The 16,421-nt window shown below is 41.8% G+C and overlaps 1 protein-coding gene across 11 annotated transcripts in view; it reads right to left on the minus strand.

The window, feature by feature from the left end:
• PSD3 (pleckstrin and Sec7 domain containing 3) overlaps positions 1 to 16,421 on the minus strand; it is a 586,117-nt gene that overhangs the window by 210,761 nt on the left and 358,935 nt on the right. The window contains exon 10 of one of the 11 annotated variants that reach the window (XM_075605186.1): positions 1,629 to 2,199. The exons of the other annotated variants lie outside the window; for them this stretch is intronic. Within the exon in view, the coding sequence (XP_075461301.1) occupies positions 2,122 to 2,199 (78 nt within the window). The 3' untranslated portion in view covers positions 1,629 to 2,121. Of the gene's footprint in view, positions 1 to 1,628; positions 2,200 to 16,421 lie in introns of those variants that run through there. 11 annotated transcript variants of the gene reach the window in all.

Here is a 16,421-nt window from a genome sequence, read left to right on the forward strand (position 1 = left end):
GTAACATGCCCCATGAGGTGTTATATCTCAAAATTGTTGTCACACTAATTTGAAATAAGTGTCGTTGGACAATAGGTTAATTCCTTTGTAGCATAAGTAATGTCATAGATTTAAATGCAGAATAAACAAAGACAAGGAGCCCATGAGTGCATCTGCAGGTCTCCATAAGCAGGTCCATGCATGGACTTCCCCCCTCAAGTTAGAGTGTTCTTGGTTCATAAGTCCCAGATCTCACTCACTTATTGACGTTGAACCTTTGGAATAGTACTCTCGCAAATTGAATATGATCACCTTATTGTATATTAAATTGGGGCGATACGAAAAGAGTTCATCATACAAAGTAGATAGATCCCTCTGGTACTAAAAGCTATCATGAAATGAAAATATTCTCTATACATACCTATTATTTTTTTTTTTTTGGAGTAAATGAAGCCACTAACACAAGGGTGAAGAGGCCTTATGCATAAAAAAATGGGTAAAAACTTTCATGGTTTTAGAGCCAGTGCCAGCTACAGATTATTATTACTCCCGCTGGCACGTTGCAGCGGGACATACAGATTGCACCTGTGAGAGAAGCGGCCATTGCTTGAATCAGCCGCAAGCGAGAGAAGGGCGGGGTTAACGAATATTTCACCTACATGAGAGCAGGTGCAATAATGCTGGCAACATATGTCTCACCTTTGTTAATTCCCTCTAGTCTCCTAATAACTCAAATGATTATAAACTAGTTGGACAGAAATTCCTTGTGCCTATACTGTTTTAATATGTAGAGAGCAAAGTTATGTTTGAAAAACGCAAAATGTAGTACATTTTTTAGTACTGTATCCATTTTTTGTTTTGTTCTACAGTATCTTTCTCTCCTTTCCTTTTTTTGTGTTGCAACTCGTCAAGAGATCTCCTAGCATCTGTTAATCTCCACTGTGAGTTACTGCTGCTTCGTGTTGTAGGAGTAAATGGTTTTAGAGGAATTAAACAATAAATAATAGCAGAGTGCTGTATATTTTTAAGACTGAGAAAAAAACAAAAAAGGAGCACAACGGGGAGATGTAGAAGTATGAAAGTAATATTTATATAATAAATAGTAATAAAAGGCTCACATCTAGAATGACATGTACGCGCGATTGCGCGTGGGTGGACACATCGGTATAATCTCGTAGGCAGAGCTGGCAATGTTCCGTGACACAGGATAATGATAAAGAGGTCGCTCTTCCACAGGTTCCCCACCACAGAGAGTCCCACACCAGGTAGAGCACACAAGCATGGATACACACAGGCTAGGGTCATGACATGCCTGGAACGCCAACCACAACGTGTTTCGTGTAAATTACGCTTCATCAGGGGGTACACATGTAATTATAGAAGTGAGTCTTTTATTACTATTTTTTTTATATATACAGGTTACTTTTATACTTATTTTCTGTTCAAGTTTGCCCCGGTGATCTGTGAAGGAAACGGAGCAGCAGGGGAAACCACTTACTATTGGAGGATAACGTTTGCCTATAAGCCAGCGAGCGTTGAAAATATTTTTAAGACTGCCTTGATTTCCTGGGGGGGGGGGGTTCCCCAAAAACCCTTTTAGGTGATGGCACATTTCACCTACAAATTTATATTATTGTTTAAGACCCTTTGCTCATTTCTATAAAACTTCTTCATGTAGCCCTTTTCTCACAGCAATGTGCAGAGACCATCTTCTGTACAAATTATAAGCAAACCTAACTCAATTGTGGCCTTTCAACAGAATAAGACAGATGAACTGCCCTTTCCCATTCAAATCTGTATCTGTGATAAATCATTAGATACACAAAGACACTGTAATATCTGTCAAAATACTATGCCTAGAAAACCAAAACAGTCAGGGAAGGGTACATCCATCAACCACACATCATGAAGAGGTAAAGATTGTGGCCTCCTGTCAGTTTCATTTGTCTGAATGTGTTACAGTTATTGATGTAGCAGCTGTTATTACTCCCATTAACACAAAAATATGTGTTCAATTGAATGTGTGTTATCCAGGGCCGGCTACGAGATTTGCGAGGCTCAGGGCAGTGGGGGATTGGCGGGGCCTCTTACCTTCTTATCGGAGCAGCATCTCCTCCTCGTACGACGCTGCGTCATGTGATGTCACGTTGTCATGGCAATGCGGCACAATGTGCCTTTGCGGCGGCTTGACCAGGCAACGCTGCAGGAGGAGATGCCGCTCTAAAGAAGATAACAGACACTCACTTACGGCAAACAATTTGATTGTTGTGGGGAAGAGCACCTCTGTAACCACCAGGATCGGTGCAGCGGCACCAATGGCACCAACATCAAGCCGGCCCAACCATTGTTTTAAATAGCACTACTGTTAAATGAAGCGTACGCGTTAATACAACAGGTTCAGTAGCATTTACTACATCTGCAATTGGTCTTAATTCTCAACAGGAGATTTTCTTGCATTACTTAAGATTTAGTGTTTGGCATGGGCTAGTTTCCACTACTGGGATATTGCTTTTGTTGTTGGTAAGAATCAGAGAGCCTTGAAGATTGTTAATGCATTTTTTAGGTTACACTGTCTCCTTCGTAGGAGAAGCTTAGAGCAGCACCCCAAAGGATGACAAACTTGTTTCTTGGTCTCCCACAATCCTATATAGGGGGATCCCTATTGTTTGAAATGGCTGCAAACAGGAGTCTCACTGTTAACAACAAATGACATGTAAAGATGTCTGATGGCCATCTTGAAAAAGTGGTAATTGGTGATTTCCACATAAGTCACCTGAGAAAGAGATACCGTAGCTGCTTTAAAACTTGTGTTTACAGAGGAGCCAGAAAGACATTATAAGACATTTGAAACTGTGTCACGATTCTTAACATTACTTTATTTTGCTGCATGTTTTTTTTTAACAGGACCACATTCATACACATTTTATGTTTAAATATGTCTGCAATCTCTACAAGCAATCTGTAAGATACTGTACTGCCAAATGTAAGTTATGCCTTTTGTTACGTGTTATATACCATAGTAATACATTCGCTTTCATTCTAACATCACCTAATGGGCATCCAGTTTCCATTCCAGGCCGTTAACGAAGCAATCTGTTTTAATTTCACAGAGTAGACAGTGGGGGTTGCTGCCTCGTCCTCTACATAAAGCACTCTGTGTCTTACTCTTCGCTTTCAGGTAATCTCTCATTATTTTCTCTCACAATGGGCCAGCCACGTTGCTTCAGAAGGCGTCCTGATGATTTGTTTTGTTATTGCTGCCTGGCTTGTGTTCTCACGAAGGCTATAATTAAACCTGTTGGCTTGCAGCTGAGGTTTCACCTCAAGAAAAGCCGCGGCTTCAAGAAACTCAGTGTGAGGGATTTGAGGCAGAACGGGTGCTTGATGGAGTTGGCGTGGCACTTTGCAGAATCCCCTGTTATCATTAGGTATCATAACCGTGCAATGTTGCACCTGTTTGCTTAACCTCTTGGCTGGTCCCGGAAGCAAAGAGGTTACATGAAGCCTACAATATTAATTCTTTCAAAAGTCAGGAGGCAGGCCTTTTTCATTTGTGATCTAAAACACAGCAAGTATCACAAGAGGCTGAAGTGTATTAAAATTCTTTGGCAAATACTCGATAATTTCCATAGACTGGAACCCGGAATAACACACAACAATTTCACAAAGTCCACAAAGGAAGCATCAATTTCTCATCTTAACTTTAAGATTGCTTACCATACACGGATATATACTTAGGCAAAATTAAAATTGGGGGTCTATTCATTAAACTCCCATACATGCATTTACTGTATGTTTTTGACGCAATTTGATCCCAGCTTTGCAATTCCGTGCAGTATGCACATTTTATATGGAAATGAGGCAAACTTGTAAAAGTGCCTAATTGCATGTGAGGAGTGAGAGCAACGATTTCAGTTATATTGGCGGAACAAAGTGGAAGGCTGCATTTGTCTGTCTGTCTGGCTGAGTCTGAGTCTGAAATCAAGCAGACACGAGTGAATATTCAACTTGAACGAATACAGCTGTCTTGTGTGAGGGGTTAATCCAGGAAGTGGAAGTGGAACAGCGTCCCCAGTGTTACCCGGATCAGCATCACATGTTCATCTCCGGCGTGATTTTGTTGGTGTGCTGACGGAGGGACGCGGAAACCCTTGTGGTCATCGCGGTTACATCCTTGAAAAAGAACGCTGCGACGTTCGAAATGCATTGGATGGGTCTTTTGCCACATTAAAGTGCCCTTTTAATCATTTTTTTGTCCTGGTTTCTTCCTGCTCCGTTTGTGCTGGTGCGCTTTTTGGTCTCCCTTTTCCCTGTATTGCATTGAGTAGCTGCACAGCCTGCCTGCCTGCCCTACCAGGATGTGAGTATTTGTATATTTTTCAGGGGAACCTGCCAATGAGACTGATGGTGAGTGGGTTGCACCACACGCCACCTGTCTTCAGGAGGATAGTACCCATTATATGACACAATAGGTACTATATCAATTGTTAGTACCCTGGTACAGTGGTCTGGCTTATTATCATTTTGAGATATACCTGCATTTGAGCGCTTCAGCTATTTTCCATATTGCAATATATACAGGTTGGAGCCGCACATGCATAGGTTTTTTGGCGCTTAATCTTTGAATTTAAAAGGAAGATCCCTAATTTTTATATTTTTGCTTTTTATACACTTTTATAGTAACTTTTTTGTGGCTTCAGTACACCCTTTGTGTTCCATTATATTGGTATGGAGGAACCAGGGGATAATATGGATGAATTAGAAGATATTTCAGATACTTATTTTTTCAACACTTGTGATGATACACAGAGAAAAAAACAAGCTTTACGTGTGTTTGATAACATTGTGGATTTGGATACCACTGACATCTCTGATCTCAAAATCCACTTTCAAAAATTGGAAAGTTTATTGATTCATAAGAACCGCTTATGGTGGGACATTATAAGCCTGGAGAACTATGCTAAATGTACTGCACCGACACACTTTATTCGAGCAAATACCCAGTATGTACCTGGCAGATACCTGGAATGCGCCACTCCTCACCTCTGACAAGCCCCGTTGCCTTTGCCTTCCCAGCCTGGGTTCATGCCTGGCTGATGGGCGGCTGATCTGTTAAATGATAATGATTAGGATTTAATAGGCTGCAATGCTTCGCGTGTCTACCAGATGTCATAAATTCATGTATTGTAATGCAGTATATATATATATACTGTGCAGTATTGCAGCCAGCGGGAATAAAATGCTTCAATCCCTGCTTGGAAAATAACTCAATGCACTCGGGCAGAAAACAGTCACAAACCTCAATACACCCGGGTATACCCGAATTCGTGGGACTAGCCAAGCTCGAATAAAGTGTGTCGCCAGTGTAAAAGGATCCCAAGAGGACTAAGGGTTAAAAAAGCCCCCTCCTTTGGTTTTCCGGATGTGGATTTTGAAAATAGATGGGTGACAGCCCTCAATGACTGCTCTTTTCGTTTGATGGAGTTAATAGTGTTTCAGAAAATGAAGGAGAAAGATCAGCTTGATATTCAAATCACAGAACTGCAAAAAAACCTATACAGTTTCAAAGGTTTAAAGGGCTTTAAGGAATTTGATGTTATTCTCTCCAAAACGGTAAAAAATGTGGAATGTGGTATTATGTCTAAAAAACAAAGTAAATATGATCGGGACAGATATGACTATGAAAAGAACCAGGTTTACCATTGGCAGAGGATAAATTCTATTCAGGAAAGATCAAATAACAAAGATAAATCATTCATTCAGTTTAAATCTACTCCCAATAAGTCCATTTTAAAATCTAAGAATGTGGATTATCAGAGTGGCGAATCTGATGTTTCAGATGCAGAAACTGCCTCTACCTCTCATTCTGTATCTTTTGTCAATACATTTGAGAATGATGATCATCGTGGTCGTGGAGCTCCATCTAGGGGGCGAGGGAGGGGTGGACGCACCTTTTGGGGTCAACCACCTAGGTCTGATTCTGGTCAGGACCAGTCCCAGGATGCTTTTTCTTATCAAAATGTTAATCAACAGAGACAGCAACAGCAACAACCAAAATCTTTCCCTTTATTTCAAAAGGACACAAGAGAATCAGAAGAGGGAAGAGGGGGGGGGAGGAGGAGGGGGCTACAGGTCCGCCTCCAAAAGGAAGAAGTTTTGAATGATATATCTAATGTTATAAATATTTCAGGAACTGCTCTCTCTCCTACAGAGTTGTCACTACTGGATAAAGGCCTAAAATGTTCACCTTCAATGAACTTTAATTTGTTCGAAACCACTATTGATGTTTATAAGTTTGTTCGGAAATTATCCTTGAAAAAGTTTTTTGACAATTTTATTCCAAATGTTACTAGGTCGACCGGAGATGAGGATTTAGATGGGGGGCCATCACACGCTACCGAGAGTGATGTCCCCTCATCCGACTCTGTTCCTCCGGTATCTATTGCTTTACATACATTTAATGATTTTTGTACCCTGCAAGATATGAATGATCTTTTATCTGAACAGACGGTTGATGATGTTAATATTCCTACATTTTCTGAATGGAATTCAGGCCTAAAAAGGAGTTCTGTGTTCTACCCCACTCATGTCAAGGGTTAATTTCTGACTATGTTTGAAAATCTGGTTATAAGAGACCTTCGTCTTCTAGCTCAGGGATTTTCCCTATCCTATATAGATCATGACAATTTGAATCAAAGTGAACGTTTAGCTTTAAAATCTTTGAAAAATAATTCTGCATTGGTCATTAAGAGTGCGGACAAGGGGGGTGCGTGGTGGTGCAGGGCAGAGACGGTTACATCAGGGAGGCATTACGCAAACTGGATGATGGCCGGTCCTATCATGTACTATCCGCCGACCCCACACCGCAATTCTTGGAGTTCCTTGTAGAACTGGTTGACTCAGGTGTTATTATGGAAGTTCTGTCGAAGGACGAGGTTAAATTCATTATTCCATCTCATCCCATTATTCCTATCTTCCACCATCTCCCAAAGATCCACAAGACATTGGTCGACCCTCCAGGTCGTCCCATTGTCTCTAGTATTGGATCTTTGGGAGATGGTCTGTCAAGATATGTTAATGGTTTTCTTCAGCCATTTGTTAGGAAATTGCCCTCATTTATACGGGACTCTGGTGATCTTCTTGATCAGATCAAAAATGTTAAATGGGGTAATGATTACCTGTGGGTAACACTTGATGTAACCTCTCTGTATTCTGTTATACAACATGACCATGGTTTGGCAGCGGTCCGCCAATTATTGAGATACCAGAAATATCAATTTTTCAATCGGCTTTTATTTTGGACGCTATACACTTTTTACTCACGCACAACTTTTTCACATTTAATGGTAAGTTTTATTTGCAACTTATTGGCACTGCTATGGGTACAAGTTTTGCTCCTTCTTTTGCGAACTTATTTATGGGATGGTGGGAAGCACTTTTTATTTATTCGAGCACTAATTTATTTCGTCACAATATTGTTTTTTATAAAAGATTTGTGGACGACCTAATTATTATTTGGAGGGGGGATGTCACTACACTTCACACTTTTGTATCTTATCTTAATAATAATCTTTATAATCTAAGATTTACATTAAATTTTCATTTCCATCACATTGAATTTCTGGATCTACAATTATTTGTAGACATAGACAAAAAAATCCAAACGGATGTTTATAGGAAGCAAAATGCCAGGAACACCTTTCTTAGGGCGGACAGCTGCCACCCATCCCATGTCATAAAGGCCATACCAAGGGGACAGTTCCTCAGACTGAGAAGGAATTGTTCCACTATGAGTGGTTTCCTTTCTCAGTCTGAGGAACTTACAAGGAGATTTTTGGAAAGGGGATACCCCAAATCACATTTAGCAATTGTATTTGAAAATGCATTACATACAGAGAGAGCATCATTGTTGCCCACACATCCAATTGGAGATTCTAGCCTTGCTAACAATGTTAAGACAATTGGTATTAAACAGGACTCACATGGACTGACAGAATTAAAAAACAAATGTCCTCTTTTTATTTCACAATTTAGTAAACAAAGTGGAAAAGTAAACTCTATAATTTCAAAACATTGGAATGTCTTATCCATGGACCCTGTCCTTAAAAAATATGTGGATTCTGGTCCTACTTTTGTATATCGTAGAGCGAGAACAATTGGATCTCCTGTTTCACCAAGTGAACTCAAATCTTCTGGTCTCAAAAAACCTTTTATCACTAGGGGTTCCTTCAAATGTGGCTCTTGTAGTGCATGTAAACACATGAAGCCTGCCAAAAGTTTTTTCCAGTTTGTCTTGCCACCGCCACATGGTGTGAATATATTACAAAATAAGGAATTTAAGATTAACAGTTTTATAAATTGTAAAAGTCAATTTGTGATTTATCTAATAACATGTGGTTGTGGCAAGAGGTATGTGGGGAGGACGACAGAGCCCTTAAGGTCAGGATGTTAGAGCATTTAAGGCTCATAAAATTGAGAGACACTAATCATCCAGTCTCAAAACATTTCACTGAATGTGGTCAGGGAGGAATTAATAATTTTTCCTTTTTGGGGATTGAATCAGTTATTTCTAAATCTAGAGGAGGTGATCATATCAACCTTCTGGACCGTAGGGAGGCGTATTGGATCTTCACTCTCCAAACGCGCTTCCCTATGGGCTTGAACATTGACTGGCAACTAACACATTTTTTGTAAACATTTTTGTGATAGACGTATTATGGTGTAATTAGTTGGTAATACAGATTAAATAAGACAATTGTCATTATATTGGACATTATATTCTTATCATTATAACCTTTGAACCTATGCCTTATCATGCAAATATTAAGCTAATATGTAAGCTTAAATTGTTCTTTGATGTATCTTGTGGATAATACTGCATATTTTATAATGGTTGTATTTCCCTGGTTCCTATGATTTAGGTACACAATCTGTGTTATGCAGTCTGTATGTGTAATATGTCTTTAAATTTACTTTTCTTGCACATTTTATTAATCATGTCTAGAGGTTTTTATTTTTAACTTTTTTTTGTATATAACTTAGTTGCAACACAGCTAGTTTTTTAATCCACCTTGTTCATGTTTTTCCTTGATATAATAGTACCCTTTATTAAACATTAGTTTAGTTTAATATAGCTTTATTTCGTTTAAATATGCTTGTCCAGTTAGCAGCAATGTATTTTGTTCTGCTGGAATGGTCAATAAAGCTTTGTTATTGTGTTCCTATGTTTGCCCACATCCAAAATGGCCACACTGCCTTTGGTACTTCCTTTTGCCCTTAGATCGGCACTGAGTCGCTCTGTTATGACGTCATCAGGTTCTGATTTTTGGCGCGAAATGGCCCACAGGTAAGAGGGTATATAATGGATGTTATCACATTGTGTTTTATCCTTGAAAAAGAACGCTGCGACGTTCGAAATGCATTGGATGGGTCTTTTGCCACATTAAAGTGCCCTTTTAATCATTTTTTTGTCCTGGTTTCTTCCTGCTCCGTTTGTGCTGGTGCGCTTTTTGGTCTCCCTTTTCCCTGTATGGTGAGACCATTCCTTAATCCCTTGCCTATGCTATTTGCTTACCCCTCATCTCCATCTATAGAGATCCATATCAGCCTGATTTTTCCACGTTTACATCCGCAATCTATCATCTGACGGGTCAATTACCTCTCCCCATTTGTTGCTCGTCATTTGCTACCTATCGAGTGACAATTCCTCCCACATCTCACTGCCTCCTACATTTGCACTATTGGACATTTTTTGGTCACATTTCCCTTCTTTTTTTATTTTCAAGAGTACTCTTGTTTTTTGTCATATATTGGCATCATTGTGTTTGTTTTAATCTGTTCAGTCACCTAGCCTTCCATGCTTAATTAATACATGTTCCTGTTTTTTATTGCTATACAGGATTGCGCCTTTTTTTATTTCTTCCATTTAATCAGGATAGACATATCCTCATTAGGGCTGCATCCTGCTAGCTCATTTCATCTGGGTCAGTACATTTATTAGTCACCCATTTACTCACTTATAATATTTCATTTGTGTTAGTCCTTGCGCTGATTTCTTTCTGTTTTGTAAAAGTACATATTCATTAAGCTGTGGGTTTACAGGTTGCCGGAAAGCTGCCTCCGTCAGATAAGTGAAACAGTGCTTTTGCTGGAGATAGAGGGGGAATGAAGCGGGCCTAGCCTGAATGGGCGGCACAGCAGGTGACCGGGGGGCTCGGCCTCCCCGATCCGGATTGGCTGCAAGAGCGGCCGGGGGAGGGGCTGCAGGGATATAGCCAGCAGCCAGGAGGGAGGTCCGGCCTCTTGCTCCTGGCTGGCTAAGGATTAGATCCGAAAAGAAAGGGGAAGCTAAGAAGGACGATGTAGAGAGACGGTTGTACCCACGCACTTTTGGTAACTGGGTGCAAGCGTTCGGGATATTGGCAGGCGTAGTGGGGGAGAAGCAGCCACATTTATGCACCGCGTTGTTTAAATATCAGGACATCATCAGGAAAACTTTTCAAAAACATGGGGGGATGGGATGGTGGACATACGACGTGGAATTCAGGCAAAGTATGCAGGAGAATAAAGGGGTGGTTACGTGGGACCGTAAGGACGTAGACTTATACTTAGATCACATTTCGGGGGGAGGAGGTTCAACCTCTCGCGGGGCAGGCGCGCAAGGAGACACTGGCAGTAACAATACACAGGAGGGTTCGGAATGGTTCGCGCGGCCAGCAGGAAGGGGACGCGCAGTCGGTAAACAGTCGGGCATATGCTGGGGTTTTAACGAGTCAAAATGCAGATTCTCCAATTGTCATTTCCAGCATAGCTTCTCTGGGTGCGGGGGCCAGCACCCCAAGTCCAAATGTTTTAAGAAGGACAGTAAAGGGTTGAAGGGGGAGGGCGCGAACGCCAATTTCGGTAAAGAAGATGGCGCCTCGGCGGGAAAGGCACCCCTATAAAGCGGCAGCCGAGTTTGGCAGAAGGGGTCGGGAGGCAGCGAGCGAGGTTATGGCGGCACGGGCCTGATTTAAGGGGTTAAACAGGCCCGTCGGTGGCGGCAGCTGGGGGGGGGGGTAGGTGCTTGTCCTGCCAGAGGGGGCTCGGGGCTGGTAAAGCAGGTTGAAGCGAGGGGGCAGGTCACCGGGACGTACTTCCGCGTGCCCCCTCTTGCATTGCCCAGCACCGAGCACTTTCTGGCGCGGACGGGCAGCACGCTACCTCAGTTATGATTATGTTTATTATTAATAAACAAAGCCGCGGCCATTTTACCTCCAGACTGTGTCCTCTCTTTATTTGGTACGTTACATAGAAATTATGCTCGCGCCTCCCTGGTCAAGAGAAGCCCAGTAAAATCCCAAATTCGCTTACATAAGAGAGGTGTGATTTTTGTCAGTTTCCAACCAGTATTGCACTCCATCCGGGAAAGGTGCTTGCAAATTAGATGTCAAACTCTGCAATTTTTATACACAGATATTTCTTAATGAATACGGATTGTTTTTATCACTTCAAATTGCATGCTGTTTTCAGGCGTTTTTTCATGGACAATATCAGAATGTAATAAACACAGGGGGCCTTCCATGTCTAAAATAACTTTGCAGGGAAACCGGTGTGCTTGAGCCCAGCACTAAGCAAGTTCATTCAGAGCAGACTGTCCTCATTAAGCTGCTCAGCTGGATCATTAGTCCAGCACAGAGAGCTTCAGGCTTTATAAAGGACGATCTCTGATTCAGGGAGACACTCTGGACTGCTGGAGAGATTACGCGGGGACTAGTCTCTCTGACCTAGGAAATGGACCCTGGACCACTGTGGTGAGAATCCTGGACTTTAAAATTCTCCCCCCTCCTAGCCAGAGAGGAGAGTAAGCCAAGGTCCGAAGGTAACTGACCTCCACATTGAACGCTGGTTTGTTGTTGGTAAGGGACTTAGCTCCCAAATCCATAGTTAGAGGGTTTGCCGTTGTATAGTTACCGCTCCCCATGTTTTGATACCTATACCGATACCCATGTTTTGATACCCATACCGATTCCCATACTGATTCCCATGTTTTGATACCCATACCGATTCCCATGTTTTGATACCCATACCGATTCCCATGTTTTGATACCCATACCGATTCCCATGTTTTGATACCCATACCGATTCCCATGTTTTGATTTCCTGTAATCCTGTTTTTGCTGATCACAAGCTATGTTATCAAAGTTGCGCCTAATAATAGTCTATTTGATTTTAGCGTAAAACCGCCTCCTGTTTTAAAAACCTCTGCACACATTTCCTACAGCCCCGTAGAGGGAACATTGTTTGGAAGTCTTACCAGGAACACTGGACCCAGGCGGACGCTGGTGGTGATTTCCACAGATGTGGTTCCGGATACAGTGGATGCTTCCTTCAATACCGTGAGCTGCTGGGATTGAGCATGTGTTTTTGCTTTTGGATGAACCAGAGGACTCTTATAAAGGGACGTACCACCAAGAGTGGGAACGGGCTTTAAGAAGGACCTAAGTGCCCGAAACATAGCCCTCCATTATCGGACATTTGTTATCTCATATGATTGGATATGTCCTGTCATATTTTTGTAGCAGTGTTTCTGCTGATGACCGTCAGTAGATGTTTCATATTTTCGTGTTCTTTGTTCCTAATTCCCATTGGGTTGGCTTAGAGATAAGAGTGGTTTTGATGGGACACTGTTTTCTCAGTATTCCCAGAATTTTTGTTTATTTTTAATATCCGAGTATGTTTTCACATTATTTCCAAATAGATCATTTTTTTTCTCAGTACACTTGTGTGAAAGTTATTTATTTAGAGTGTCATGTGTACCCTTATTAATATATTTTTGAGAATTAGGGGAAATTCTCTTGCAACAATGCATCACTTCTAGTATAGTGTTAATGTTTGTTTGTAGTGTGGTCGGATCCTAGACATTGCTATTGTTAGGAAGTCTGATCAATGTAGGAAAGCCAACGCAACATGGTTATGTTGCAGCATTTTACGGAGCTCTATGGAACTGGTGTTTAACAAGTCTCCTCTTATACCGTTATGATCCCCATACCTTGTCAACACAACATATACTATTTCCAATCCGAGTTCTTAAAACTCTACGATACCCATGCTCCACTACGCAAAATAAGGGCACGGGGGGGGCCCACCTTCCATGGGTTACAACTGACCATATTGCACTCTACCAGTTCAGGGATACCTTGTGGAAAAGCTACAAAGTAACTGGCACTACCAAGGATCTCAATCACTACAGATGCCTGCGGAACATGTGCACAAGGCAAACAAGGCACGCAAAAGCACAATATTACTCTGACAATCTCCACCAAAATACATCAAACCCAGCTAACTTCTGGAAGGTTATCAACAATATATTCCAGCCTCCTAACCATCAACAACCAAGTAATATCACCAAGGGGGATATTACTCTGACAAACCCTACTGACATTGCAAATGCATTCAATGATTACTTTGTGGGGTGTGCCACTAACTTATTAGCAAAACGCAGCCCAAACCACAAACCTGAATCTCATCATGGGAGTACCCCTATAGTCCCACCCCCTCCCAACACTGCCCACAATTTTCAATTTGGCCCAGTATCTGAAGAGGAGATTATACAAGCGCTCCTCAAACTAAAACTAAGCAGCAAATGTGGACCTGACTTACTACAATCTAGGTTCCTACGACTTGGTGCCCCAGCCATTGCCAAACCAATTGCGTCCATAGCCAACTCTATCCTGTCTGCAGGCCATATCCCTAAGACCTGGAAAACTGCCAGAGTTGTCCCAATCTTCAAAAGTGGGGACAAAAACACTGTCTCAAACTACAGGCCAATCAATCTCTCTTCTCCCAATACTATCCAAAGTCATGGAAAAATGTGTCCACTCCCAATTAAGCGATTTCTATACCAAGACAAATTTCCCTAGCCAATTCCAATCTGGGTTTCGCCCCAAACACTCCGCCGTAACTACCCTGCTAAAAGTTTGCAATGAAATCCAGTGTGGAATGGAACGGGGACAACTCACTGGTGTAGTATTCCTAGATTTTGCAAAGGCTTTTGACACAGTTGATCATGCTATCCTGCTTAACAAACTCCAGAGCTCTGGAATAGGGACACATGCTTTAAACTGGTTTCAGTCCTACCTATCAGGAAGATCCCAACATGTGTCCATCTCAGGCTCTAACTCCAACCCCCTGGATATCACCTGTGGTGTCCCGCAAGGCTCTGTTCTGGGGCCCCTACTCTTCTCAGTGTTCATTAATGATCTTCCCACAGCTTGTAAGGAAGCCTCAATACACATGTATGCAGACGACACAATCCTATATGCACACAGCCATAGCCTCTCTGACCTTCAACACATACTTCAGTCTGACTTTTTGAGAATCGTAAACTGGATTTCCCAAAACAAACTGTTTTTAAACACTGACAAGACTGTAACAATGGTATTTGGGACCAAGACTAAATTTTTAAAGCTTCCAGTGACTGAGCTCCTGATTAGAACCAACGCTAACACCACCCTAACCCTGTCACTAGTTTTAAATACCTGGGCTTATGGTTTGACTCCCACTTAACATTCGGGATGCACATTGATACCCTGACAACCAAGACCTATGCCAAACTAGGGGTACTTTACAGGAACAAATCCTCCCTAAGTCTCCTGGTCAGAAAGCGTATTGCACAGCAGATGCTAATGCCAATTATTGACTATGGAGACATAGTATATGGCTCGGCACCTCAAACCCAGCTTAGCAAACTTGACACCCTCTACAATTCAATTTGTCGTTTTGTTCTCCAATGTAACTACAACACACATCACTGCGATATGCACAAAGAACTAGATTGGTCATCACTAGAGTCTAGGCGCAAAGTTCACCTTTCCTGTCTTGCCTTTAAATTCTTCATGGGCAAGCTACCCAGCTATCTGAACAAGCTCCTCACCCCTACCACATGCAGCACTTATCACCTAAGATCAGACTCCAAAAGACTGTTCATGGTCCCAAGGCTCAACAAAGTATCTGGACGTTCCTCCTTCTCCTACCGTGCACCCCAAAACTGGAACAACCTACCAGAGACTCTCACATCCAGCACCAGTTTAAGTTCTTTCAAATCTAAGGCTGTCTCACATTTTAATCTGGTCTGTAACTGTTTCATACGCCCATAATATATATTTTCTTTAACTGTGCACGCAGTGTCTTGTATATAATGTATACCCTGTTCATTTATGTAACTGTATTTGTAACCATGTATTATTTGTTTTACTCTGTGCCCAGGACATACTTGAAAACGAGAGGTAACTCTCAATGTATTACTTCCTGGTAAAATATTTTATAAATAAATATACAGTATGTCTCTTACTACAGTATATCTAGCAACAGACGTCACATCTTCAAAAGATGTGCATAACTACCATGCTTATAATGGTATTTAAAACTACCATGCTTATGCATCGACTGTCAGAACTAAGAACCAAAACGTTAATTTCTGAAAATATCTACAAGAATCTAAACTGCATATGAAAACATTATTACTTTAGTACAATTATTGCAACAGTGCATTACTGCCCTCCAGTGATAGATCTCAGCAGATGCAGCTGGAAACTGAAATGGTTTTAGCATTAAAGAATGAAAGGAAGCTATAGATTGAAACTGCACCTTAATCATATTACTCATGTAACCCCCCCCCCCCCCCCCCCCCTAATGTGTTACTAGCAGGTTATTGTATGCTGGGCCAACCCTGTATTGCTATAGTGATCCTGAAGTCACTGAGTATTTAGGATAGGAGAAAGGTTCTGAAGAGGAGTCACGGGAAGAGCAGATACTGTAGGGATATATCATGAAGTACAGAATAGACCAGGCCCCCCTTATTTATTATGTTGTAGACAGGGACAGTGCCCTTTGAGTTAGGATCCCAGGCCAGTGCAATCCATCAGGTCCCAGAGAGGAGAAAGCAACACGCCAGCCCCCTGACGGAGGGTTCTCGGGTGTCGGCAGATCCGTACAAGTATTCATCTCAGCCTGTGTGGAAGTGGCAGTTCCCAAACAAGACAAAGGGTACAATATCCACCTGCACAGAACTGGTGAAGATCGCACTAAGGGCCCAGTGTAAACGGGATATAACGGATGTTACTCCGCAAAAGAGGGGCTGGGTCCAATGCCAGTAAAGCAACCAAGAAAATACACCTCTCTCTGAGTGTTGAGAGTGGACACTTAAGGAAGAACAGTATTCATGACAGTACAACGTTGTGGTATGTGTGTGTGATATGTCTCTGTGCCTAGGGACGTGAATAAAGTGATGTACAGTACTACAAAAGTTCCTGGCGCCCATTATTTACACCCTTGCTACCTCATCTCCCAGCCGCCTGAATCCAGCCCCTGAGACAAAGTAACCATGCTAAGTAGCAAAATATTGTACACCAATGTAATCTCCCTAGAAGCCGGGCAGGGAGGTTTACACTCACATTATCGCC

Source organism: Ascaphus truei, chromosome 1, assembly GCF_040206685.1.
Source record: "Ascaphus truei isolate aAscTru1 chromosome 1, aAscTru1.hap1, whole genome shotgun sequence".
In the NCBI taxonomy this organism is placed as follows: domain Eukaryota; kingdom Metazoa; phylum Chordata; class Amphibia; order Anura; family Ascaphidae; genus Ascaphus; species Ascaphus truei.